Source organism: Lampetra fluviatilis, chromosome 4 (genome assembly GCF_964198595.1).
Source record: "Lampetra fluviatilis chromosome 4, kcLamFluv1.1, whole genome shotgun sequence".
In the NCBI taxonomy this organism is placed as follows: domain Eukaryota; kingdom Metazoa; phylum Chordata; class Hyperoartia; order Petromyzontiformes; family Petromyzontidae; genus Lampetra; species Lampetra fluviatilis.
In genome coordinates this window covers 12778286-12804065 of record NC_136278.1, presented here as the reverse complement: position 1 = coordinate 12804065, position 25780 = coordinate 12778286, and the positions used below count along the sequence as shown (strand labels likewise).

The window sequence follows — 25780 nt, the reverse complement described above, 5'->3', positions numbered from 1 at the left end:
CAACGGGCTGTTTATTATCAATATAAACATTTGTCAGAAGAGACAAAATGGTTTCAATGGTCATAATCGTACAGAGTAATAACACACAAACAATGCGTACATTCATGTGTAGTATTGTTTACATATTAAACAAATTGAAACCTTTTGACCTACCACATTCCTCATGAACTCCCATTCCCTGCCGAGATCGCAGTCTTTATTGCCCCGGTGACCATGTTCGGTTTAGACTCTACAAGTCTATGTAAGGCCAGAGGGTTTCTATGTAAGGCCAGATGTTTCTCCAACAGTTTTAAACGTGATCCAGATATGGTGGCACAAGACACGAATCTCTACCTTGTATGTTCACAGCCTGACCAAAATGTATTGGTTCCGACTAACGCTCGTCATAAAGATTATATCGGTAACAGCTGCGCTGTGGTGTCAACGTGTAATAAAGCACTTGTAAATAATACAAACAACAAATAGGCTGTTACATGATGTACCAAGAAAATAAGGAGTGCTACCGTGTTTCAGACATTAGCTGATTGGAAGAAAAAAGTGCAACTGGTCATACGATGTATAAAAACAGAGACGGTGCAGTTTTAATTGCTGAAAAAAATTAAAATAATTTTAAACCAGACGCCGTGATACATCCGTACGTTGTGCCCCCCGCGGTGTTTGGTCCAGCGAATGTAGTGGAAGAGTTGAGGGCCTGTGCAGCAAAGTTGAAGCAGTTGCGTGGAAAATCCACGAGAGCGATATTTATGGAATTAATTTATTATACTTTTCGGAAACATACAATGTTGACTGCACTGTGGGTTAATATTTTTTATTAATTTTCTGAGCGTGAATTCTTTCTTTTTTTGTAAATAACTAAAAAAAATGTCACTCGCAGGCCAAGACGTCTGGCTCTTACACCTTTCACTTTGTACCGTGCGGACGACTCATGTTAGGACTGCGATTCCGCATTCTGCGCGTCGAAGCCCAGAGGAGCAGCTCTGCTGTTCTCCGTGCTCTCCGCAGTCGCCGCGTCCTCCGTCGACGAGCCCTCCGTGCCGTCAGATTTGTCCGAGTCGGCCGGCAGCGACGGCAGTGCTTTCTCCGGCGGGCCCCCTTCCTCTGGAGGGGGTTCCGTCGGCCTCTGCGACTCTGGTGCCTGCTGTCCATTGGCTTTTTTTACATCCGATGAATTGTTTGCATTCTCGTTGAGGGAAGCGTCCACCACCTCTGGCGCCGTGACTGTACACACAAAGTTCACAAGCTCTTTCTCGGCCAACTCTTGTCCCGGTGCTGCCGCCGGTGGCGAGGCGTGGGAGTTCGGAGGGTGTGGAAATTCCACAATCACCTCCTCGGAGGAGGCCTTGCCAATCGCCTTGCTTCCATCCTGCAGCCGAGCCAGACCTTTGTTTTCGTGGCCGTGAGAGGCTTGCTTTGCGACCGCGTGCAAGTCCTCTGGTTTCTCTGCCTGCCCCGGAGCGCCTGCCGGCGTGTGAGTGACCCTGGATTCGAACATTATTGATATCTGCAACACGTTTGGCTGCAACTTTGGTCCACCACCCTGCTTCATCTCTAGGTGTGGACAGGAGGAGGACTGAGACACGGGCTGGTGTGCGTTGGGTGACAATTCCGATGCGAACGGCTGTTGGCCTGCTGTGCGGGGCGTGCTCTGTTGTTGGCCGCTCACTTGGCTCTCCACGCCCGAGGTCTGGCTCTGTGGCGTCGGCTGTTCCTTTGACGTCAAGCTCCCCGAAGGCACGCCTAGGCCCGTTCTGTCAGCTGCCGTGGAGGAGGATGAGGAGCAGGAGGGAGGCTCTGGACCCATGGCGACTCTCAGGAAGTCGGGCAGCACTAGGTCTTCTTTGCGCAGCAGACCACGCTGGTCATCAGCACGCCGCCGCTGTGCCCGGGACAGCAGCTCCAGCCACTCTGCACACCACGTGGAGTTCGCACACGGAGGACGCGCGACCACAGTTCTCAATCCCTCGTGCAAACACACACATAAGTGACACGGGTGAGCTAAAGTTCTTCATATATGTGGGCTACCTCTTTGTTACTGCCACTTGCTGTTGGATCATTTGAATGGTCTTGACTTGTAATGATTATTTGAGATCCTTTGTGTCAAATGGGAAACTCTACCTGATAAGTTTAACACGTATATCTAACACAATATTATCCTCAATAAAGGTTTTTTTGGGTTAGATCACGTAAATATAAATGCGTCGTTAAGTCTGCCACCACCCGACACAGCCGATTAGTAAATTGTCTCGTAAACAAAACGTATGCCAAGTAGTTACTACTTCAGCACACCGGTGTGTTGGAGAGTAAACCCACATCTACAATTCGAATACAACAACAACCAGCCTCATCTACCTGATAAACACTTGGTCCATAAAATTCTATGTTGGAAACCAAGGATCCCATTCTCGTCCGCAATAAATAACGACTCTCCCTCGATGATAGAAAAAAAGTTGCCATTTCAGAACATTGCAAATATCCACGAATGAAACCCCACACTTACCATCGCTATCTTTAGCTTTTGGCTGTGAAGCCTTCTTGCCCTTGGCAGCAGCGTCCTGCTCTGCGGGTGACTGTCCACTGGTCTGAAAAACGAGAGTTGACCACCAATTGCAAAGGTCACTTTTCTGTTGTTCGGTCATTGATTTTCATTGGTGCATAAGGAGTGTGGCGATGATAACTATTTAAATTGTCTATCCATGCTGGTGGTCAAAGTCACCATCATCTTCACTATCCACTTCACTCATCAGCTCTCATCATCATTTGCCATGTTCAACATTCATAATTTCCAGTGCCGACATCATCACCATTCTCCTCATCATCATTACCATCACCACCGTGACCATCTATATCCATCAAACCCATCGTAAAAATCAACATCTTTACCATCACCATCATCACAAATATTATTATCATCATGATCACCACGAACGTTGTCACCACCATACTTCATATACATCAACAATATAATCCACCATGAGTGTAGAAGATCTTTTCTGCTTTCAACAACATCCGGAGTGTCGACCAGGCAAGATTCTGACCTGACCATAAGCACCTGTAACCAGATGCTTGCACTGACAATGTTTTATCCAGACAGATGTCAGCGCTCTCCCACAGTGCATAAATCTACCTGGCGCATCTGTTCATCTCTAATTCCTCCATTCTTGCTTATGGAAGCAAAATGTTAAGGAGCTATATGCCCGGGGCACCGCAGTGGTGAGATGTTAGCTACCTCGCCTGGTATGCAGGAGGTCGTGGGTTCGATCCCGACCTTGACGCCTGCAGTTTGCGTGTCTCTCTTTCCCCGTGATCGTGTGAAATTTTCTCCGGGCCCTCTGGTTTTTCCCTCCACATTTAGAAACACGCATTTAGAGTATTTGGCTGCGAGAAATGTCCACGCGATAAGCAACTTCGTTGAGTTATCATTTGTGGCCAGGTCGCTTCTGAAAAATAACTAAATAGCTCAGTTGGGTCTTACCTGGTAAAATAAAAAAAGTTTCAGTTATTTTATAGTTTCAATTTCGAGATCTGCTCACCACGAGACGGCTCAGGAGAGAGTTTGTGTCGTTTTTCAATCCCTCCGTCAAAGGCACGCAGACTCCAGAGAGGTTGACTCTATGGTCCATAGCTTGGGTTGCATTGCCACAATCGCACCACTGTGGCCTGGATCTTACATTTTCTGTGGCTTATGACATTGTAGAATGAGCGGTGCGGGTTATTCTTGCACGCTCTGCACATTGCTACCGTGTACGACGCCGTCGCAGAATGAGTGGGCAAAGCTGAATTTGTTTACAATCGGTTACATTGTGAAGATTGTAAAAAAAAAACCCTACTTTGCCTCGTACATGTAGAGCCCTTTGACAAACCCACTACTCAATAAAGGAATCGCCCTCCCAAGTATAAATCCAAGTTTAAAATCCTGCTTAGCTACTTAGATCTGACAAGGTCAGGCACACTGCAGGTGATAAAAAAAAAATTAGTCAATCACCGATTATTCCTAATTGAATACGATTAGGCACTCACGTTTGATAATGCAGAGATAACAAGACAAGGCATTTGTTTTGTAACGGTTTCCAATGCAACGTTGTCCTCATAAGTGTTAATTAGCCATACATAAACAAGAGTGGCTGGGCTAAACACACACGTCGGCTTTCGCGACCAATATTATTCATAATAAAGGTTTTTGGGTTAGATCGCATATGAAGAATGGTTTTAACCTTCAATCCAATCCGAAGAAAGTGCTTCTGCTGCTTGGGATTTATCTTATTTGGTAGCCTACAAAAATTGGTCTTTGGTCCCAGTATGGTATCAAAATGTCCATCAAAGTAAAGGTCTAGCAAAGCGGTGGTAATTTCTTTGCTGAACTTTACTCTGTAGAAATACGCGACGCTATGTAGACGCCACCTTGAGTAAACTACCCAGCCTACAGGCGAGACACTTGAGACAAATCGCGAGGATCGGGCGGCAAGAGCGAATCGCAAGCGCCGCGGCGCTGGTGACAGCTGCGATTCACAGTGGATTACCTTCGATGCGAGTCCAGAGGAAGCCGGAGCAGAATTCACCTCACGCAGCTTGAATTTCCCGTCGATGGTCTTTTCTGTGGCATAACGCACACGACACTGATATGAGGAAAGGAAATACAACAATAGCACCGCTTTCCATCGATAATGAATATGTCCGGGGCCAGTGAAAACGTTCTGGTTACCGAAACGGCGATGTTTTGTCGAGTAACGTCAACCGTAGCTCGTTTAAGATAGCGCTCCTCCGATGTGTCCTAAGATTGCGCCGTGTATTGATCAACATTGAGGATAGACGTTTCACTCCACGTGCCGGAAGCTTCTGCAGGAACTGAATTCCGACTTATCGCGTAACTCCTCGTCACGCACGGGAACAAGTTACGGTTGTCATCCAATTTAATTTCACCATTTTCGCCTTCCTCGTATCCACGACTTCACAGACGAAGATGATGTACACTTCACTTGGTATCGGACATTACCGGGAAAGCGAATGACCAAAATTCTCAGTGACATTTGTCAATCTCAACATCAGCAGCTGGTAAACAAGACAAAGATCCTCCGTAAAGCCTGAACAGACGGTTGGGGCAAGTGCTGTTAGCGAGTAGCACCTATGAAGGCCGGAACGGCACACGGGGGGGTGGACGGCCAGCACCACGCCTGGCCGCCTTTGTCTCTCTAGTGGCGATGTTTACACACCGCACCAGGTACTCAATTGAGGCTGAGTCGACCTAGGGGAGGAGGCCCAGAACAAGTTCAGATAATCGTCACCGGTGTTGGCCGTGAGCAGGAATCGCTCCCCACAACTGGTGAACAACAACAACCGCCATTCGCCACTAAGTGGCGGTGACGTCACCACGACGCTTGTGCCAGGCCTGGAACTGGTAAACACACATTATGACAAACACTATCGAGAGACTTGTTGGTTTTGAGAGCCCAAGGGCAATCTGTGATCTGTAAGTGGGTCCTCTGGAGCATCTCCAGTGAGAAACGTTGAAACCTTGGCTCCAGTGGCTCCTCTGGAACATCTGCGAGCGACCTTTCAACGTTTCAACTTGTTCAAGTTTGTTGTATTTAACAAGGTGAGAATTCAAGAGACGATTTGAAAGAATTACCCAGGTCACGGAAATGAAAGCAAAAACAAATAAAAGCAAATACAGCAATGAAGCAAACAGCAATCGGAGCAAAAACTAAATCTGTCGGAAATATTGCACAATCCTAAGTCGATGTTAAATTATACATTCCCTGTAACGTCAGTCGGCTAGAGCAGATTATTTTTATACCGATCACAGTACAATTACAATGAAGTCAGATAAACATTACACAGACAGAGGGCGATGATTGTACCAAAAAACAGACGAAAGATTTCTAGGTACAAAAATGCAAATCAAAAGGCCCGGTACCTTTGCTGTGGTTGGCAGCTTCGAGCACCACATGCTTGCCGTCCAGCTGAGACACAGGCACGCTCATGTCGAGCGCATCTGTGTTGCCGTGCTTAGAGGGCAGCGGCGACGGTACACGTGGCACGGGGGAAGGGAGACACGTGGGGAACAAAGTACGAACGTGCTTTTGTGAGTTTCATTCAGTACAGGATTCGACGAGGTTGGCTGTTGTTGAAACACGTGCATGGGCGGTGTGAACACGGTGGCCAGAGTAACATTCCCAGCCACGGCTAAAGGCAACATGAAATGTAAACTATTACTATTTAAAATGTTTTATTTTACCACGTAAGGCCCATTGAGCTATATAGTTCTTTTTCAGAAGCGACCTGGCCACAAATGATAGCTCAACGAAGTGGCTTTTCACGTGTGAATTTCTAGCAGCCAAATACTCTAAAGGCATGTTTATAAATGTGGAGGGAAAAACCAGCGAACCCCGAGAAAAAACCACGCGATCACGGGGAGCACATGCAAACTCCGAATATACAGCAGGCGCCAGGGTTGGCATCGAATCCACGACCTCCTGAATACCAGGCGAGGTAGTTAACATCTTGCCACTGGGTCCACTTCCACTGACTGGCACTGACCAGCGTGGTGAAGTATCGTTCAAACAAACACCCATTACGGATACAGCAAGGGGAGGCCTTCATCCAGTAAGTGGTTTGACTGAGGGCTGTACATTATTGCTCATCACGAGAGTCAACGTGCTACATCACAACAAAATGTGAAATCAGAATTCATACAAATGTGACCACATCTCAAGGCGCTGTATAAAACGCGAGAGACGCGCATCGCTGACCACGGGGAAGCGGAGGGATTTGTTTTTGTTATGGCGAAGGGTGAAAAGTTTAGCAAGAGAGAGGGCGGTGGGGAAGATGGTGATTTTATTTTGTCCCCCAAAACATAAAAAAACGACTCCTATGTACAGGATTGCAACTCGATAAAAAGTCACGAAATCTTCCGATCATCCGCAGGCATTTTCAAGGAAAGGGGAGATAACCCCGGAAGTGGTGTAAAATCCCTTCCCTTATCCGCATCCGTGCCGACGAGTGGAATCATGTTTAGGGATAAATACAGAGATAGAAGAGGTGACAGGGGATAGATGTTCTAGATTCACAACCCACCAGGGAGAGAGAGATAAGCAAGACATTCACTGCATTCAGAAGCTGTGAGCGACATCGGAGGTATATTCTGATGAAATAGGAGAGAGATTAATTCAGATCACATTGCAATACAACAACATGTGGGTTGTGCCATCTAACGACCTGAAAACACTTTGCAGAGCTGAAACACATCACTGCTGCCAAGAGAGACAGCTGTTCTCGAGTCTGAGTCAATTGAGGAGGCAGAAATAACTTGTCTCGACTACACGTGTGGTGCATAGAGAGTGGGATTCCTCTTATTCGCAGTGAGGTGTATGTACGTTGAACGTCTTTCGCACCGTACGTAGCCAACCGTGATAATCGGAGGTGCGGGAGAAGGACAACAACCTAAGCACAAAAAGTAGCTCTAAAGAAATTAGTTTTCAATCTAGATTATTTAAGAGTGCATAGCTCCAGTGGCTTCCTAATATCGGAAGGAAGAGCATTCCAGACGGCCGCAGAAGCGCATCTGAAAGCGCGCGATGCAGTGACCGTCTGTGTGGGAGGCGCTGTATGCGGATCCCGCTATCTCGTTTGGTTTCACGTCGCACGGCGTGTCACTGTCCGGTACAACACGCGGTGCGACCTGGAAACACAGCGCAACGGCAAGGATCCATGTGGCGTGTCAGTTCAGGTCTACAACCTCTCACAGAAGCCGCTCGTCTGTTCACCATCATGCGGAGGTGAACAACAACCTTTTGTCGTGGTTTGAGATACCGTGTGTACGTAATGTTGAACTTCTTTCACACCGTACTTAGCCAACCGTGCGAATCGGAGGTGAGGAGGGATAACAAACTAAACACAAAAAGCACTTCTAAACAAATGAGTTTTAAAGTGCATCATACCTCACAAGCGGCTTCATAATATCAGAAGGAAGAGCGTTCTAGACGGGCCGCGGAAGCGCATCCGAAAGCGCGCGATGCGGCGACCCGTCTTTGTTCGCTGGCGAGTCAAAAGCCGCCGCCGCTACGAGGATGACCGGAGTTTGCGTGTCAAATGTACTTCATCTGAGCGTGGCCTCCCTGTGGCCGGCGCGCCGCCGACCGCGACGCCGCACTCACCATGTAGGCCACCATGTCCTTGAGCTTGAGGCCGTACTTGAGGACCACCGAGTGGAGGACGTCCTCCACCGCCTTGTTGGGCTTGGCCTTGACGCCCACCGACTTGGTGATGGGCAGCAGATCAAGTCTGGCGGAGGCACGGAAGCGCGAGGATATTTCTCGTTACGTGTAACGTTTTGACACGTTTCCTAATTTTATTAAAACTGTGCTACTGACGGAGTGTCTTGAGAAGTACAAATGTGAATTCGGAAACTCTCGCAAGAGCGGTGCATAACACCAACGTTCCATCTTAACTAAGTTCCTGAAATTGTCTTTCGCGGTGTAATATTTAACCTGCATTAAAAGAGAATCAGCTGCCGTATACACTGCAGGGATTTAACGAAATTAGCCATCAATGCGATAAGGATTTTGATTAATTGGGCGCTTGCTTAAATGCCGTGTGAATTCAAAGTGCTTTCCATCGCATCTCAAACACTTCAATACCCTGCTACGGTCTAGCCTAGTGGTCCCCTCCAGCAGGCCCGGACTGGCCATAGGTCACACAGCAAAATCACGCTCACACGTCGTCACATCGCAACATCCAGTTACTAGTACTACACAGTTTGTCGCACAACCCATAAAAAAATGTGTATAATTGCCCATAGCCCGAATTTGGGGCCAGTGTGTTTACAAATGCTTGGGCCGATTTTATGTCCCAGTCCGCCATTGCCCCCCAGTAGTGGCAGCTGTCCCTGTGCGGCACACAAGGCATACGCAGTACCGGCTGGCAAATGGGCACGAGTCTTCCAGCAGGGGGGTGGGGGGCGATGTTGCAACGGCGGTGTTTCCGAATTAAGTGAACTTTAATTTTAACTTCTTTTGCACCCGTACATAGCCAACTGCTAATCGGAGGTGCTTGGTGATGGTGGTGGCGATGGTGATGGTGGTGGTGTCGTGAATGCATCTCCAACCTGAAGAGGATCCTGCGCTCCAGCCGGATTTCCCTGTTTGCGAGAGTCAGGCTCTCTTGTTCCAACACCAACTGCTGTAAACATAAAAGAGGAAAATTTAAGTTTTAAATACCAGGGCACATCGTACGTTTCACGATGTCTCACGATTGATCAGAATTGCTTACATCTCTTTATGAAGGGGCACTGCGGTGGCAAGATGTTAACTACCTCGCCTGTTATGCAGGAGGTCGTGGGTTCGATCCCGACCCTAATGCCTGCTTTATATTTGGAGTTTGCATGTTGTGTGCAATTTTCTTCGGGTCCTCCGGTTTTTTCCCTACACATTTAGAAACATGTGTTGAGAGTATTTACATTTCCACACGATAATCCACTTAGTTGTGCTTTCATTTGTGTCCAGGTCGCTTTTGGAAAAAATATAAAAAGCTCAGTGGGCCGTACCTGGTATAAATGTGTTATATATATAATAATGTCCAATAAAAACACGTATTTTTTTTGTCATTTCATTATCTACATGCCCTATGGATCGTTTAAGTTTGGTTATAAGGAGCTTTTGTAGCCTCAGGTGGCGGTAACACCGCGGACGTGAAAATCCCTTGCTGGCGTCACTGCCGGCAGAAGGGCCTCCACCCAGCTGAGGGTATTTTGGTCTCCTCTTCCACTACTGGCCAATCGTCTTGGGGGGGGAATGGGAGTACCCACACTTTACCCCACCAGACGCGACCTGCCCGTCGACTGAGCGTGGCGGGGTACTCATTTACACTGCCGGGTGGACGAGAGGTGGGAGGAATCAAAATAAAACCTTCCCATTGTTTCAAATTCCACGCCGGGAGATGGAGCGAGTGACCTCTGGCTTGCAAGTCCGGCGTGCCGACCGTCGCCCTCTTGGCAGCTCCATATGGCTTGAAACGACCAACTTGCATTTTGTTCATATAATAGAGGTCTTTTTGGGGTTAGATCGTGTAAATATATAAATCTGTCGTTAAACCCACCACCACCCGACACAGCCGACTGGTAAGGGTTGTGACGTAAACAGAACGTGCCAATTCGTCACGAGTACAGCACACCGGTGTGTTGGAGAGCCAAGACACAACATTTTGTTCACCGAGCAGTAATAATGAAGCCGCTGGGAGAGCGACGCTACTACCGCTGATGATTTCACCAACCACCCGAACCAACGCTGAAGATCCGCTCCAACTCCCTTTCGTCCATTTCCTTGTCACTCGCACTGCAGGCCTGAGCGCATCTTAAGCGCAAACAACAATTTGAGGACGGGCGGCGGCCTTGTAGGTCAATCAACGATTCAGCCGAGGAGACCAAACTTGTTAAACAACGATGAAACTACGTCGCCAGCCTTCGGTGGACACGTGTCGAGGAACAAAGGTGGGGTTTGAGCTGCTGAACCACCCCCAGTTAGTGTCCTCGTCCGGTTAGCCTGCAAGCTCTTGGCAGTCGCGCCAACGCACTACCCCCATGGCTCTCCACAGCGGGTTTTTTTTCCAGGCAGTACTGAAAAGCGTGTTAGGCACCGCTTTCCAACAATTCTCTCCACGTGCCGGAAGCTTCTTCAAGAACTGAACGTCCCCACACGCTGAGAGATTCTCCAAGCTCCACGTGTGCAGAAGTTTGCAGCACGCGGAGCGAATCGTCGAACAATGCGCGGCACAGCCCTCAAAAGGGGCGCCTCAGTGGCGAGATGTTAACTACCTCGCCTGCTATGCAGGAGGCCGTGGGTTCGATCCTGACCCTGACACCTGCTGTATATTTGAAGTTTGTGTGTCTCTCTCTCTGTGGTCGCGTGGATTTTTCTCCGGTTCCTCCGGTTTTTCCCTCCACATTTAGAATCAACATCACGCGTTTAGAGTATTTGGCAACTGCTATACATTTACACGCGAAAAGCCACTTTGTTGAGCTATAATTTGTGGGCAGGTCGCTTCTGAAAAAGAGCTATAAATAGCTTAGTAACCTTACCTGGTAAAATAAAAAAAATACTGGAGTTGAGTGAAGTAAAACACACCGGAGGATCTACACGGCACGATCGCGGAAACCCACCCCGACGGCGTGGCGCACGGCGGCCATGCATTCGAATGGACGCGGTCCGAGTTGAGAAGATGAAGAAAAAAATCTCACAATTACAGAAGACATGAGAACTACATGTAAATGACAAAATAAATAGGCGGACAACACTCTGTTGAGTGAGATATCACGACGAATGACATCAACGCGGCGACCAAACATCAATCATCGATATCCTGGTGTAGTTGTTTCTCTGCATCTACGTCAGCCAATACTCAGGTCGCTCTCTTGCTGATCAGATCACCCGCAGGTTGCCCAATCATCGCCCACGACTGGCAGACTAATGCCACGAGCCACTCGCACGAAGCTCATGGCCCACCCTCCCGGTCTTCGGCAAGTCCACTCAGCTCCACATCCTCCCGTGGCGCGTCAGCGCAGAGTCTGCCCTGACCCCCGTTGCTCTCGTAAACTCGCGCCAGGATGAGTCCCGTGCACAGCTCCTCTTAGCCGGTGCTGTCCCCATTTCTTCCTCTTCACCGTGAAATCCTCTGGTAATCTGGCGAGTGGCGTGTCCAAGAGGCGGAGCGACTCACCCGGTCGCCATTCACCAGGAAGACGTCGAGGGCTACGACCGCGAGGCCGCGCTTGTCGCACAGCGGGCGCAGCGCCTCGCGCACCGACAGCTCGGCGCTCACGGTGATCACGGCCGACGAGCCGTCGGGCAGCAGCACGCGGCACAGGGGGCCCACGCGGCCCTTCTCCTGCGCGGCCCCGTCCCCCGCCTCCACGGGGCCCATCTGGCCCTGCAAAGACAAAAGCGTAGGATTTGCCCGGATAGGCTTTCAGTAGACTGCTGGGACAAGGGCCCTCGCAGGCCCTGCAGAGGTGAAGGCCTCCCGTGTAGGCCGTAACAGACTGTTGGCTCAAGTGCCGTCAGCGATCACCTATTAAGGCCACGATGGCCCAGCCGCCTTTGTCTCCCCAGTGCTGATGTTGACACATGGTCACCAGGTACTCATTTAGTTGTGAGTCCACCCTCAATTGAGAGCGGCCTCAGTGGTCATTTGAGCAGAGAAACAGCCGCCATTTCTGTTCTCAGAAGCTGCAGTGGTGGATCACACTGCAATTTTTTTTTTCATTTTACCAGGTAAGGTCCACTGAGCTATGTAGCTCTTTTGAGAAGCGATCTGGCCACAAATGGTAGCTCAACAAAGTGGCGTATCACGTGGAAATTGATAAACTAATTTCTTTAGAACTGCTTTCTGTTTTTACCAGCGCTGTTGGCTACGACTGCTTTCCACAAGAAGTTTAACATACACACATGCAAATGTGCCAAATACTCGAAATCAGTGTTCTTCATTGCAAGGCCCGTGGGCCACTGGCGGGCCCTGGTGGCTTTTAGTGCGGCCCCTGACATACAGCTCCCGACAATACACAAATGCGAAAACAGCACATACAGGCGGTGTGGTGGCCCTCGCACTGACTGAAATCTTATTGGCAAAAGTGCCCCCCCCTCAAAAAATTAGCTCCAAATGCATTCACAGTATTGCTTTGGAATATTTTAGAAATTTTTGTTAAAACGGCATTACGCTTCTTCCCAGATTCTCAGCGTCGCCATGCCAGCGCCTCACCTCGCTCGAGGCCGCTAGCGAAGGCGGAGAATGGAATTCACTCTTGGTGGTCGTCAGGGACCCGACGGAGTTGGAGCGCGCCATGTCCACGCTCGAGTCTGCAGCACAAATCACCGCAGCGCAGCGTGCCCCACGGCACAACACCACGTAAACAAAAACCCACCCACGCCATCGGCAGCGGCTTCCCACGAATTAAACGATTCCCGCAAGACAGGGGGCACATAGGAAGGAAGAGCAGTTCCAGATGGCCGCAGAAGCGCATCTGAAAGCGCCGCGCAATGCGGTGACCTCACCGTCACTACCCCATACCGCATCCGGCTACCCGCACCTGCGACTAGCACAGTCGGCTATGTACGGTGCGAAAGAAGTTCAACGTACGTACATGCGTACGGCCACGTGTTGAAAGTTGGTGTGGTTCTACGAGTGAATAGTTCACCGATGGTTTTTAGATTACAAATACACAGTGACCCGTTCATTTGGCAACCATCAATGACTGCTGCGATGCTATATGTGGTACGTACTGGAAAACCCACTTCAACGTGCACTTAACTAAAGTAACTGTATTGAATATGCACAACTACTGGCAACCAAGCCTGCCGTTTGTGCGCGTCTGTAGTTCAAGATATCGTCATCAGCACGCGTGTCGAGTGACACGGAGAGTGTGATGGAATCACAACTCTACCGGTCGTGGTGTAGCGTGTTGGTGTAGCGTGGCGGTGTAGCGTGGTGGTGTAGTGTGGTGTAGGGTGGTGGTGTAGCGTGGTGATGTAGCGTGGTGTAGCGTGTTGGTGTAGCGTGGCGGTGTAGCGTGGTGTATTCACAACCCTACCGGAGGTGGAGTCGTGCTCATCTCCGCGTCTGCCCGTGCGGGGGATGCTCGACTTGCTGCCGATGATCCAGGGAAAGCCGCCAACTCCGTGTATCCCACCACCGCCACTACCAACAGAGCTCCCCACTTTCCTTCTGCCTTCCTCCTCATCCTCCCCGGCAGCTTTCGTCGCCTTCGCCTTTTTGGTCGACTGTTAAATGGACGAGAAAAACACAACGAATCAACGTCGTTTCAATCACTTTGGTTTTCGTACGACGTCGTTTATGCAATGGCATCACACGACGCTGCGCAATCCGCAAAGCACAGAGGCGCAGAGGTCAAGGTGCGCTCAGCCACTTCATTCGTTTTCATGCACGTAGGAGGAAAACGGAGCACCAAGAGAAAACCGACACGCTGGTGAAGGTAGCAAGACTCTATCCCGCCGAGGTGGGACGGATGGAGGTAAGTCCTCGGCGTTCTCGTACCGCCATCCGCTTTGGCGAGCAAGTGCGGGGCACTTCGGTGCCCGCAGAAAGGGAGTTTCACAACGTGAGTGCGAACCAGCAAGACTCACCTACGGGGATAGATTACAGGCCACGTGCATAGCCACCATCGCCCGCTGGTTATCATTACTATCATCATCATCACCATCATCACCTTCATCATTACCATCATCATCACCATTGCATCATGGTCACTCCCATCGCCAACACCATTGACAACTCCGAAATGTCTCCACTATAATCATCATCATCATCATCACCATCTTATCATTTGGTTACAGCAAAAGTTTCACAAAGTGTAATCCCCCCCCCAAAGGGACACTTTTTTTCCCGCGTAAATACTCGTTACATGGTGTTGTCTATCGAAATTGAAAGTTTAACCGTTCGGATAGCAACCGACTTAGTGCTGCGTGGAAGCGAATCATCAAATAATACATGCATGCCTATACAGGCCACCATACTTAAATAGAGATTACCGTTGCTACGGCTATTTTAATACACACAGTGGACAGGAAGGACAATATCAAAGGGCTCACATAATGCACATGCATAATGTACGTTGGCTCATTAATCCCCCCGCCACCCCCACTTTGCACAAGAGCACAGAAGCGTGGTCATCACATCTACGTCTCTATATAAGGAACAAAACAGGTGGACTTATCCACAAATCTGGCTGTCGCCTGATGAAGCTAGTTGTAATTACTGGCGAAATGTCATACTCAGATTGTAAATGTTGTGGCTTGGCTCTCCAACACACCGGTGTGCTGTACTAGTGACGAATTGGCCACGTTCTGCTTACGTGACAACCCCTAATTAGTTGGCTGTGTCGGGTGGTGGCGGGTTTTAACGACACATTTATATATTTACACGATCTAACCCAAAAAAAACTAAATTATGGTGTTGTTTTAGCAATTGCAGGAGTTTCGACAAAATCTATGCATGGAGGCGACTTCATTCTTGGTCACATAACCAACTCGGGATCCACTTGGGTGCCGTTAATTTTGGTTAGGAAAGAACAACAGTCAAACAACACCTCTCGTGGTACCACTCCCCTTTCGTCTCACACTTCTGCCCACTGCATCCCCTCGTTATTCACCAACTTGCTATCCGTGATGTTCGCTACCCACGAATCGCATCTGGAACTCTACACGACTATTGCTCCGAGAGAGAGTGAGAAAGAAAGTGACGAGAGAGGAAGTGATGAAATAAAGTGATGTGAGAAATATTGTTGAGTCTTTCAGTAAAGTCATAAATAAATAACAAACACATTCCTGCGGAGGGAGCTGGTAGGAACGTTGGGTTGCTTGGTCAATGGCCAGGGTCAATGGCGGCGTGGTGTATTCCGCAAATATGGCCGACTGTGAGGGCGGGCACAAGCCGGCGTGAGTAGGTTAACATTGGGTTTTATAAGGGCACCACGGGGTGACCAGCCCCTCCCCACCCAGCCCCACTCCTCCCACCCCCCACCCAGCCCCACCCTCCCCACCCAGCCCCTCCCCACACTCCCCACCCAGCCCCTTCCCACCCAGCCCCTTACCACCCTCCCCTCTCCACCTAGCCCCACCCCTCCCATTTTTGGATGCACGACGGACAGACGGACACAATAATTCCCTGTGGGCTGGTGGTACCAGGTGGTTCCTACCAGTAAAATAACAAATGTTACTTTCTTTGAACCTATCTACGTGACTTTACCGAAAGACCCAAGAATATGAATTCCTGCAGTCACGAAAGCTTTAAGTCAAGATTTGATGTGAGAAAGTGATGAGATAAATTTACTGTATTTAATAGCTTATTTACGTATTTATTTACAGTAATTCGTGAAAAATGATAAGTTTTCATAGGCCAATATAATTATCCGCGACATTTCCCATTCACAAGCATCTCCTCGTCGCGAATAACGAGGGAACGCCACAGACAGGAACCCTACGCTGTCAGTTACAAAGTTACGCAACCGTTTGGTCGCGTTTCAGTGTCGGGGGCCACAAGTTAACCAATGTTGAAATTCACCGCAGCGACATTTTGGGGCACTTCTTCCTGCACCTGCAGATGGCTTCGTGAATATCAACGTTTAAAGATCTCCGAGATATCAAAACTATTGAGTGTATGTCCACAAGTACTGCGTGTGGTCAATGCAGACTTGATGTCTTGCAAAATGTTTCTATTTGGTGTTTGAACATCTTTACACCTCCTGTTTATTTGCCAGAAAGGGTAAAAATCTATTCTTCTTTTTCATGCTATGCAAAGGCTTCAGGCGAGGTTCAATGAATGACTGCTGCTGCTGCTGCTCCGCTACCGGCGTCTCAGGCTGAATTTCCACAGTGGGCCACGGTACGCGACGTGCTTTGCAAATGGGTCAGAGGTCTCGCAAGTGGCATCCAGGACTCCCTCCGATTTTCCCACAGGTAGGAGCACCCACAGTGGCTCTCTTGTGAAAGCTGCTCAGGAAAGGAAGTTTCTGTGTTCAACCGATCAGGACGGATCCATTTTTTTCTCTTGGCTCAGCTTGCGTTCGCTTTGAGTTCATAATTCACCGTCCGTCTATTTTCCGCTCGGTGGGGCCCAGTGTTGGCTGCACCTTGTTTTTTTATCAGAATCTTTACTTGGACTGCGGAAGGAGGAATCCGCTGTCCAGTATGGTCGGGTGAGCGGAATGCAAGAACTAAATGATCTCTGGAAGCTGCAGGTCCCTTGAGTAGGCAGGAAGCACAGGCGCTGGGCTCGCAATCTCTCCATATCCTTCCCGTCGTGCGGCCACACCGTGGCAAGCGGCGCGCGGGTCGCGTTCCGTTACCGATAGGAATTGTTTGTCGTACGCATTACACTTATCCGCAGTGATTGGAGGGACCCGCTTCACCGATAAGAAACATTTGTCTGATAAGTTATTTTCACGTCCAGTGTATCCAGATAATAAACTCCCCTTATCCGCAATGCGCAGGTGGGACGCTTCGGAGGGGGGGGGGGGTCAGCGGCATTTGCGTGCGGGGAACTTTTTGGTTTTAACCGCTTTCATCCACAAATGTCACCACCGCCCCTTGGGAGTCGTCGCGTTCAAAAACGCATCGGATGAATTTTCCAATTCAGTCCTCTTATCCGCAAAACTAAAAAAAGCATTGCAAATACAGGGATAGAAAGATGTGTAAGTGGTGTAGTGCGGTGGCGCAATGCGGTGCGGTGTGGCCTCCCTCGTGACTGTTACTGAGGCGGCAGTCCCATGAGGCTGTGACGGTGGAAACGACGACGACATCGACATCGTCGTCAACCATTGCCATCATCTCGTGATCATCTTGTCATCATCTTCTTTTTCTTCTTCATCTACTCATCCATTATCTTCGTTATCATCTCGAAGAGCTTCTTTGGTCTATCCACTGCTTATCAAAGACCACCCCCATTCATCAACCGTTGGGTGGAGACCTCCGCTCACGCTGTCTCAATCCCCCCTTGCGGTCGTGCGGTGCCAAATTTCACTCCTGCACATCGGCAGATCTCACGGCTCCGTATTGGTCTCACCCAGATGGTCGTCTTCTACGGGTGCATTCTCTCCTTTCCTTTGGCTGCCTACCCATCGCCAATCTCTTTCACTGGAACATCGTCCCTTCTTGCTATGCATCAGGCGTTCAGCTTCTCACAGCCTCATCAACCCGCCCCCCAGCGATTTTATGAATCGTCATGATTATGGGTCACTATTTAATTGAAGAATCGACTTCTTTGAACCGGGCAGTGGTACCACAACAGAGAATGTTCAATCTTTTAAGTCTACCACTTGTAATAACGACTTGCATTGGACCCGTTTGGGCAAGTGGTACCACGACAGGGAAATGCTCAGTCCCGTAGCTGTAGACTAACCAAGTCAAATGTCCATGCAATAAAAGTCATCTTGTTTGTGTGGTGACAAAACAAATTTGAGGAAACTACTGCGAAACCAGTCATAGAATATCATCAAAAGAGGAAGCAAAGGGGTCAATCACATCCCCATTCTCCCCAGACTTGGCCAACAGCGACTTCCGCATCCCCGCGTGTGTGTATGTTTCTACATTAATAGTTTAGTGCATTCGATATTTGTGCCGCGCCATTCGCATAGCATGATGCTCTCACGAAGGCGCTCTGTGGTTCCACAGGCGAGTATATAGCGGGCGTCACGGTGGCTAGGAGATGTTAACTACCTCGCATGGTATACAGGAGGTCGTGGTTTCGATCCCGACCCTGACGCCTGCTGTATATTTGGAGTGTTCTTCCCTCCACATTTAGAATCAACATCACGCGTTCAGAGTATTTGGCTGCGATAAATGTCCACGTGGTAAGCCGGGCCGTTGAGCTATCGTTTGTGGCCAGGTCACTTCTGAAAAAAGCTACACAGCTCAGTGTGCCTTACCTGGTAAAATAGAAAATAGTTCCGTTTAGAATTTGCTGCCAGAAGGCGGTGATGTTGGACCATGTCGGCAAGAGTTGTCAACTATATTTTTCAAAATGTGGCACGTGATCCTTAACTAGATGTCACGTGATCCTTAACTAAATGTGTCATGGGATCCTTAACGTGCACTGTGAAGCACACGTTTCAACAAAAATGTTTGAACACGCCGGCAATATTAACCAGGGTGGTCGACGGTAAGGAACTGCGAACCTCTGCAACAAGTTGTCAAATGCGCTACCTTTTAGATAGGCCGAGTGGTGCGTACTCTGCACTCGTGGCTTGAAATGAAAACGTGGATTTATTCCAGGAACTGATTTGAGGGCTTAAAAAAATGAGATGAGCCCAATGCATTGCACTTGACTTGGGACCACGTGGCAAGGAAGCACAATATTTCCCAGGTCGGTGATTGTCGTGTGTCAGGTCATGAAGATTTCTGATCGCCCCCTCGTGTTTAAATGGTCGTGCATGTGAATATTTATTTAATGTTATTGTTCATTCATTCATTTGAGAATTCAAGAGATCAAGGACGGTCTCGTGCAAGAGTGACCTGGGACAGTTGATATAATAGTGGACGGCTGATGACCAGTGCTGTCATCTTACACCGCCATCTTCCTCTCTATATGACCATCTCCTCTATTGCCATAACAACAGAGCTGCTCGTGATGAAGATCACTACAATTTCCCATCGTTATCGTAACCGTTAAACTGCCACTTCCAAGATATAAACCCCCTTCAATATAACGGACCTCACTATGTTAATGTGTACGCTCTACGGACTCGATGCATTATTGATGGACTAATCATGGTTTTACAAATGATTATCTCTCTCTGTACTCGAATGTAATTCAATTACTTTGGTTTAAAATGCAACATTTATTGATGCTAGAGATTTCTGTAGTGAAGTTTTTTTCTTTCTAAACAGAGAACTGTCCTGTTCCTGCGAACCATGAGGGGCCATTCTGGCCGGGCGGGAGACGGCGTGCGCGTTTGCGATGTACAAAATAATAAACGGCTTGCTCGTACATTTTATTTACCTCAGTGCAGGAAAAATACAGTGCATTCCATTGGATGCATGCTGCAGACACAATGCATCGGGAAAGAGGCCCCGTCGATGGAGCGCGAGACGGTGGCAACCGACAATCGTTTCGCGTGTACAACCATCATGGTAAGGGGGTTAATAGTGAGCAACGATTACTCTGTGTGTGTTACGCGCAGGGTGAATTCAAGTCGTGAGGGGATCGGCACAGCAGAGGGTTAAATAAAGGGCCACTGAAACGCGGGGCACGTCCACAACCGCTTTCGTATAAAAAAATAAACATCCCGCAGATTCTTTAGGCTGAAAACCGTCGCGTGGGTTTCAGGGCCAACGCTGCAGATGGCCCCACAGCGGCACGGCCTCCATTGGTCCTTGACCACGTGGCGCAGAGACGATGAAGATGGCGAACCCTGGACGCCGTTTCTGTTAAAGCTTCGTGACCCAACAGGCCATGTAAGCAGGTTCCTGTGCGTCCGCTCGAGCGTACAGACAGAGAACCCAGGAGCGGATCGCGAACTTGAAACGCCGTTTCTGTTAAAGCTTCGTTGCCCAGCAGGCCATGCAAGCAGTTTCCTGTGTGTCCGCTCGAGCACATGGATCACATTTGCCCGCAGAGGAAAGTAATCACAATATTTAGTTCTGATCTTCATTGAACCAATGTATGCATGACGTTGAAAATTTTTCGCACCGTGCATAGCCAACCGTGCTAATCGGAGGTGTTCTCAAAGTTTTTCTAAATTCCATGAGGGAATGCAAATGCTCCATCGCTCTTGGGTTGCAAACGCCGTACACAACATGGACGCACATCGGAGAGGTATACAGCACAGCTGCATCACCTACCCAGTACAAAACTCCAAAGAGACATGAACGTTTAAGCATTCAAGCATTGTTCTTATAACTGAGTTCTTTTACATTCTTGATTCGTATTTTTGCGATTTATAAGACACTTGAGCTCAAAACTAGAGCTTTAAAATAAAAATACTTTAAAAGTATATAACTGTTTATGCCATAGACATATAATCTACATTCTGCTTAATAAATTATAAATGTTGATTTAAAGCTTTCGTGACTGCAGGGATTCATATTCTTGGTGCTTTTGGTAAAGTCACGTTTTATATTTATATTATTTTATTATTTCCCTTCTACGTGACTTTACCGAAAGAACCAAGAAAATTATAAATCCCACGCACCAGTTATTCCACCTTCTTTAATACTGGTGGTGAGCTGAAATGTGTTTTAAAAAGTGAGCAAAATGCTAATTTCGCTGCACATTAACTGTAAATTACACACAATAACTTTACTACTCAAATAATCTTTTCATAACACTGGATGTGTGTGGAGGGCTCGTGTACCTGTTAATGTAATACTTCATAGCTCCTTATGGGCCATAACTCAATGCCAAAATGATTCACAGACGACACTTTAATATGTACCTCACGGCCGATTTAAATATCGAATGATGCCCTGAGAAGCAGCGGCCTAAGAGTGTGACTGAAGGCTTAACAGTTCCTGGTATGATGGAGAGAAGACGAGATAGCATTATACAATGCACTCATAGGCAAGTAGCGGGCTCTTCTCACTTTCTCCTGGCTTCAGTATCATCACACTCCACCACACAGCCGCCTCTCGCCCAAAAAAAACGCACATCGAAAATTCGATGTCAATCGTACATTCTGCCACTCCCCGCAACACCCACAGTCCCATACTTTCACAAGTATAAAACAAACAACAATTAAACAATTTCAGATCTTTAAATCTGATGTTACATTTAAATTCAGAACCTGTCACAAACTGTTGGTTAACGAGGTAAATTATATATTAAAAAAAAAATATGTTTGCCACCGAATTTGGGGGGGGGTCAATGTCAACGATTTTGGTATTTGGATTTTAAAATCTCATTTATGTTCAGCACGCTTAAATGCTTGCGGATACAAAACGTCATAAGCGCAAGTTTAACATTAAAACAAAAATAAACTAAAATGTATCCCCCCCACCTTTCAGAGGCCCACATTTTTACATGTTAGATTTTCTAGTTGAAAACACATACTGTACTCGACAATATTGCTGCCAAATCTTATCTTTCTAACCATTATAGAAAATGATTAGAATTCACATGAGTCACCCACTCACTCATTCACTCACGATTATTCATTAATATACTTACCAATACAGACATATTCCATGTGGGAGATGCATAGCTTATAATTAGGGTATGCTGGTGAAGGCTGCTACTCACTGACACTTTTATTGAATCTGATCTATTATTGTACGTATGTCAGCAATGTTAGGCCTTACTTCCAGGGTGGGAATTAGGATAAACAATGGAGTCTAATGCCAAACCACTGAAAGTGATTGGGTGTGTGTCGAGTTAGTTGACACTTAAGGCACCACCCACTCACAGCTGAACAAGTAAAATTATTCTTACTCTTCGCCTAGCCATGCCTCCTGCATAGATTGGAGTCACAAGGGCCAGGCGTGATGATGCTTCACCAACACAAACTGGAGGGCAGGCCTTGAGTTTACATAGATACACTCGAAAGCAGCCACACTCGTGTTTACAGTTATTATTGTCAATCAAGGAAGTAATATATTTAGCTGAAAATGTGACATTTTAATGCCGGCGATGTTCCATTAGCTTCGAATAAACAGTCCGTGAAAATCTTTAACACATTACGAAATGACCAATGCTTCATTTGCTGATGTAGAAGTTGATAAAAAAATAATCTTGGCCTCATCTTGACTCGGGGCAGGAGTGTAGCAATAAATTGCCAAAAAGGGAGTCAGTAGCGTGACGACACAGCGCCACGGCAAAGAAGCGGCCATCTTGAAATGGGCGGCCATCTTGCAAGAGGCGGCAATGCTAGGAAGCACCGCTCTGAAAGCGCCCGTCGGAAAAGGCGTCAGATCTTTTTGGAGATGAGCGAGTAGCGATAGCGGCGTACCTTCTTGGGCGTGACCACGGTGCTGGAAGCGCTGCCGGGCTTTTCGGTGGCGGCCGCGTGGCCCGCGTCGGCAAGCGCCGACGACAGAGGGCGGCCCTCCACCTCGGCGAGTAGGCACTCCTGGTATGGGGGCGACTTGAGAAAACGTGAATAGCTGTCGAACTTCATCAGGTTAAAGATCTGCCGGGGCACAAGGGGCACGACAAAGACGCACACACGCACGCCACACACACGACGTGCAACGCAACAAACGCACACGGGCGCAATCACACACAAACACAAGCAGGGACAAAGGGCGAGTGTACTTGCACCCCACAGGTACGCAAACATTTCTTATTTCTTATACACCAGTATAGTATTACCATGTAAGCTAGAACATGGCAAAAGAGGTGGTGGAACAGACACAATTCTCAACCTATTCATTCAACCAATGCTATTGAATCGACCGCACGAGGACATTATTCTCCACCACACTATGTGATTAGCCTCAGTTGATAGGAAAAGGGCCCAATGCCATCTAAGCCCCAACTGCCCCAAATGTGCTGCATTCTTGTAAAATCTCACAGCACCTGCAGAAAAATGTCAGGGGTGTCATAGTGGCGAGATGTTAACTACCTCGCTGGGTATGCAGGAGGTCGTGGGTTCGATGCCGATCCTAACGCCTGCTATATATTTGGAGTTTGAATGTTCATCCTGTGATCGCATGGATTTTTCCCGAGTCCTCCGATTTTCCCTCCACATTTAGAATCAACATGTGCTTAAAGTATTTGGCCGCTATAAATTCCATGTGATAAGCCACTTCGTTGAGCTATCATTTGGAAAGCCTCTGAAAAACAGCTCTACAGCTCAGTGGGCCTTACCTGGTAAAAAAAATAGTTTAGTTTAATCGTCTAGCTTAGTCAGATATCGTGCTGAACAACGCACAGTGCAACCCAACAACAATACATTGGAGAGCTCTACAACACAACGTGGAAACCTACGTGCAGTACTGAGGCCTTGGTTCGGCCTACCCAATGATAAACATTAAAAAAACCTTGTGAAGGAATGCATGCGCACGCCACGAGAGCCGTTTTCTACACGGGCAGCACGCGCGGTGACCCCACGTCAGCGAGCGAGCGCGTGCACGCACCTGTTGCTGTTGCACGTGGAACATCGCAGGGTGCGGAGCATTCAGGTTGTCGTCCGAAATGTGCGCCTGGCTGTCGATGTTGACGGGCATGGCAGCCTTCTCCGACAGGAATCGCTCGTAAATCCGACGCGCCGTCTGAAAGAGCTGGGGGGGTGGTCCCCACAGTAGAAACGCGGCGCGTGAGCGTGAGCGCATTGGCCACCCGTCTTAGGTGCTGGCGGCTTTTCATGGTTCAATATTACACTCGTGGATTTTGGCAGTCGACGGTAAAAAAAAAAAAGTGTTTGATTAAAAATGACACGTAAAAAAAACATTCAGATGGCATTCCTTGCAAGGGCCAAAATGTATTTTGAAAGAAATCATAACGATGCACACAAAATAAACGGTAACTAGTTTGCAGATTTGAATTTGTCATCTGCATGTGGCTTCAGTGACCAAAATACAGACCGCATTGCAAAGTAAATACTGCATTCCATTCCAAACCAATTCATCATGCTTGGCTACACTGCCTTGCCACGTTTTTTTATGGCTTTGTGACGGGCTTTCTTAAATAATAACATTATGAATCAGCCACTGTTTAGAACAGGGGTCAGCAAACAAAACAGCAATAAGAGCCATTTCTTTCGAATTCGGTAAAAAGACTCAATATTTCAAGAGCCGCAATGCACCGTGCGGTGAATACGAGAAGGTGGGTCCTTAATAAACGACGTGACGAAGCGGTCTTTTAAAGAGTCGCGTGCGGCTCAAGAGCCTCTCACTGCCTTGTGAGTCTGAGCCTGGCTGAATTTGTGCTCCAGGTACCTGGGCAGCCTGGTCCGACGGGATCTGTCGAAAGTCTTCACACGCCTGCCAAAACATGATGTTCTCCTCACTGAACTCCTTCTTGAGAAAAGCCTGGAGGGGACAGCACATCGTGAGCTCACAGCGCAAACCAACAGCGACACGCGCACACACGTACTTTACCCTTTCCCATTCCCATGACGTACGGCATCAGTTTTTTCTTACGATTCTGTTCCGATGACGTACGTGTTTTTCGACATGTACGTCATCGGAACGAAACCAGAAGGAAAACTAAGATAAAATAACTTTATCGGTACCGAGGCTCCCACAAGGCCATGCGGGAGGGTGTGTGGCAAAGTTTGGCACCAGCTATGGTCGAGTGTGGTCGTGTCGCTACGGTTCTCTGCGGTGGGTACAGTATCTTTAAAAACAACGGCGCTACGGCTCTCTAAATAATATTAACGCTGCGCCGCTTGCAAGTTCAGAGATTCAGTGGTGAACGGGACACCCACCCTGCAAGTTGCAGACAGCTCGCAACGGGAAAGGGTTAACTGCGATAAAGGTCTGGAGCACCTTCACCGTTTGTCCTTCAAAGTCATCGTCCCTCAGGGTCATTGCTCCTCAAAGCCGTTAGCCTCCTCCAGCTGTTAGCCTTTCAGGCAAATGTCCATTATACCGCTATTTTTGTACAAGGACACTGTTCTTCAAATCGTTGTCTCCCAGCTGTTACCCTCTAAGGGCATTGTCTCTGAGCGCTGTCAAGCCAGAGGGGCAAGGGAATGCACCGTGCGAGCGCGGCCGCCAGTCACCCCAGCCTGCACGTGCACTGTGACCTCCTGTGTGCCGTCGCCACTCCACGTATCCTCCATGTGCACCAACACTGGCACCAGTAGGTTACACCCCCCCCACCGCCCAACATGATTGTGGTGGGGGGGGGGCAACTGGAGAAAATTGACCCCATCCATAGGATGAGCTGCCCTCGAATTATATTTAAAGAGACAAAAGGAAAACTTCCCAGACTTGCTTCACTGTAAGCCGGTTTGTGACGAATCATCCACTAGATGGTGCTGTAACATGACAGGATGTAACGACACGCTGTATTGAAGACCCATCTATTCTATTTGATCTTTTTTATTTCACCGGGTAAGGCCCACTGAGCTATAGAGCTCTTTTTCAGAAACGACCTGGCCACATATGATAGCTCAACGAAGCGGCTTATCACGTGGGAATTTATAGCAGCCAAATACTCGAAAGGCGTGTTTCGAAATGTGTAGAGAAAAACCCGAGGACCCGGAAAAAAAATCCACGTGACCGCGGCGGCACCCCAAACAGGAACTGCTTGGCTTTTACTTGTCTCGAAGGCACTTGACAACGCTGAATTGGACGTCTTTATTTTATGTTCTGATGGGAGGTGCGGCTACCTCCTCCAC

At 48.2% G+C, this 25780-nt stretch overlaps 1 protein-coding gene across 7 annotated transcripts in view; it reads right to left on the bottom strand.

The window, feature by feature from the left end:
* The window catches only part of LOC144931576 (regulator of G-protein signaling 14-like), a 144049-nt gene continuing 118269 nt past the window's right edge, over window positions 1-25780 (bottom strand). For all 7 annotated transcript variants that reach the window (XM_078855587.1, XM_078855586.1, XM_078855588.1 and 4 more), the window contains 12 exons: window positions 24372-24464; window positions 23571-23714; window positions 22442-22621; window positions 13574-13763; window positions 12745-12842; window positions 11707-11916; window positions 9101-9174; window positions 8151-8277; window positions 5912-6002; window positions 4518-4591; window positions 2498-2579; window positions 1-1905 (listed from right to left, as the gene is read on the bottom strand). In XM_078855587.1, the coding sequence (XP_078711713.1) occupies window positions 929-1905; window positions 2498-2579; window positions 4518-4591; window positions 5912-6002; window positions 8151-8277; window positions 9101-9174; window positions 11707-11916; window positions 12745-12842; window positions 13574-13763; window positions 22442-22621; window positions 23571-23714; window positions 24372-24464 (2340 nt within the window). In that variant the 3' untranslated portion in view covers window positions 1-928. The remainder of the gene's footprint in view (window positions 1906-2497; window positions 2580-4517; window positions 4592-5911; window positions 6003-8150; window positions 8278-9100; window positions 9175-11706; window positions 11917-12744; window positions 12843-13573; window positions 13764-22441; window positions 22622-23570; window positions 23715-24371; window positions 24465-25780) is intronic.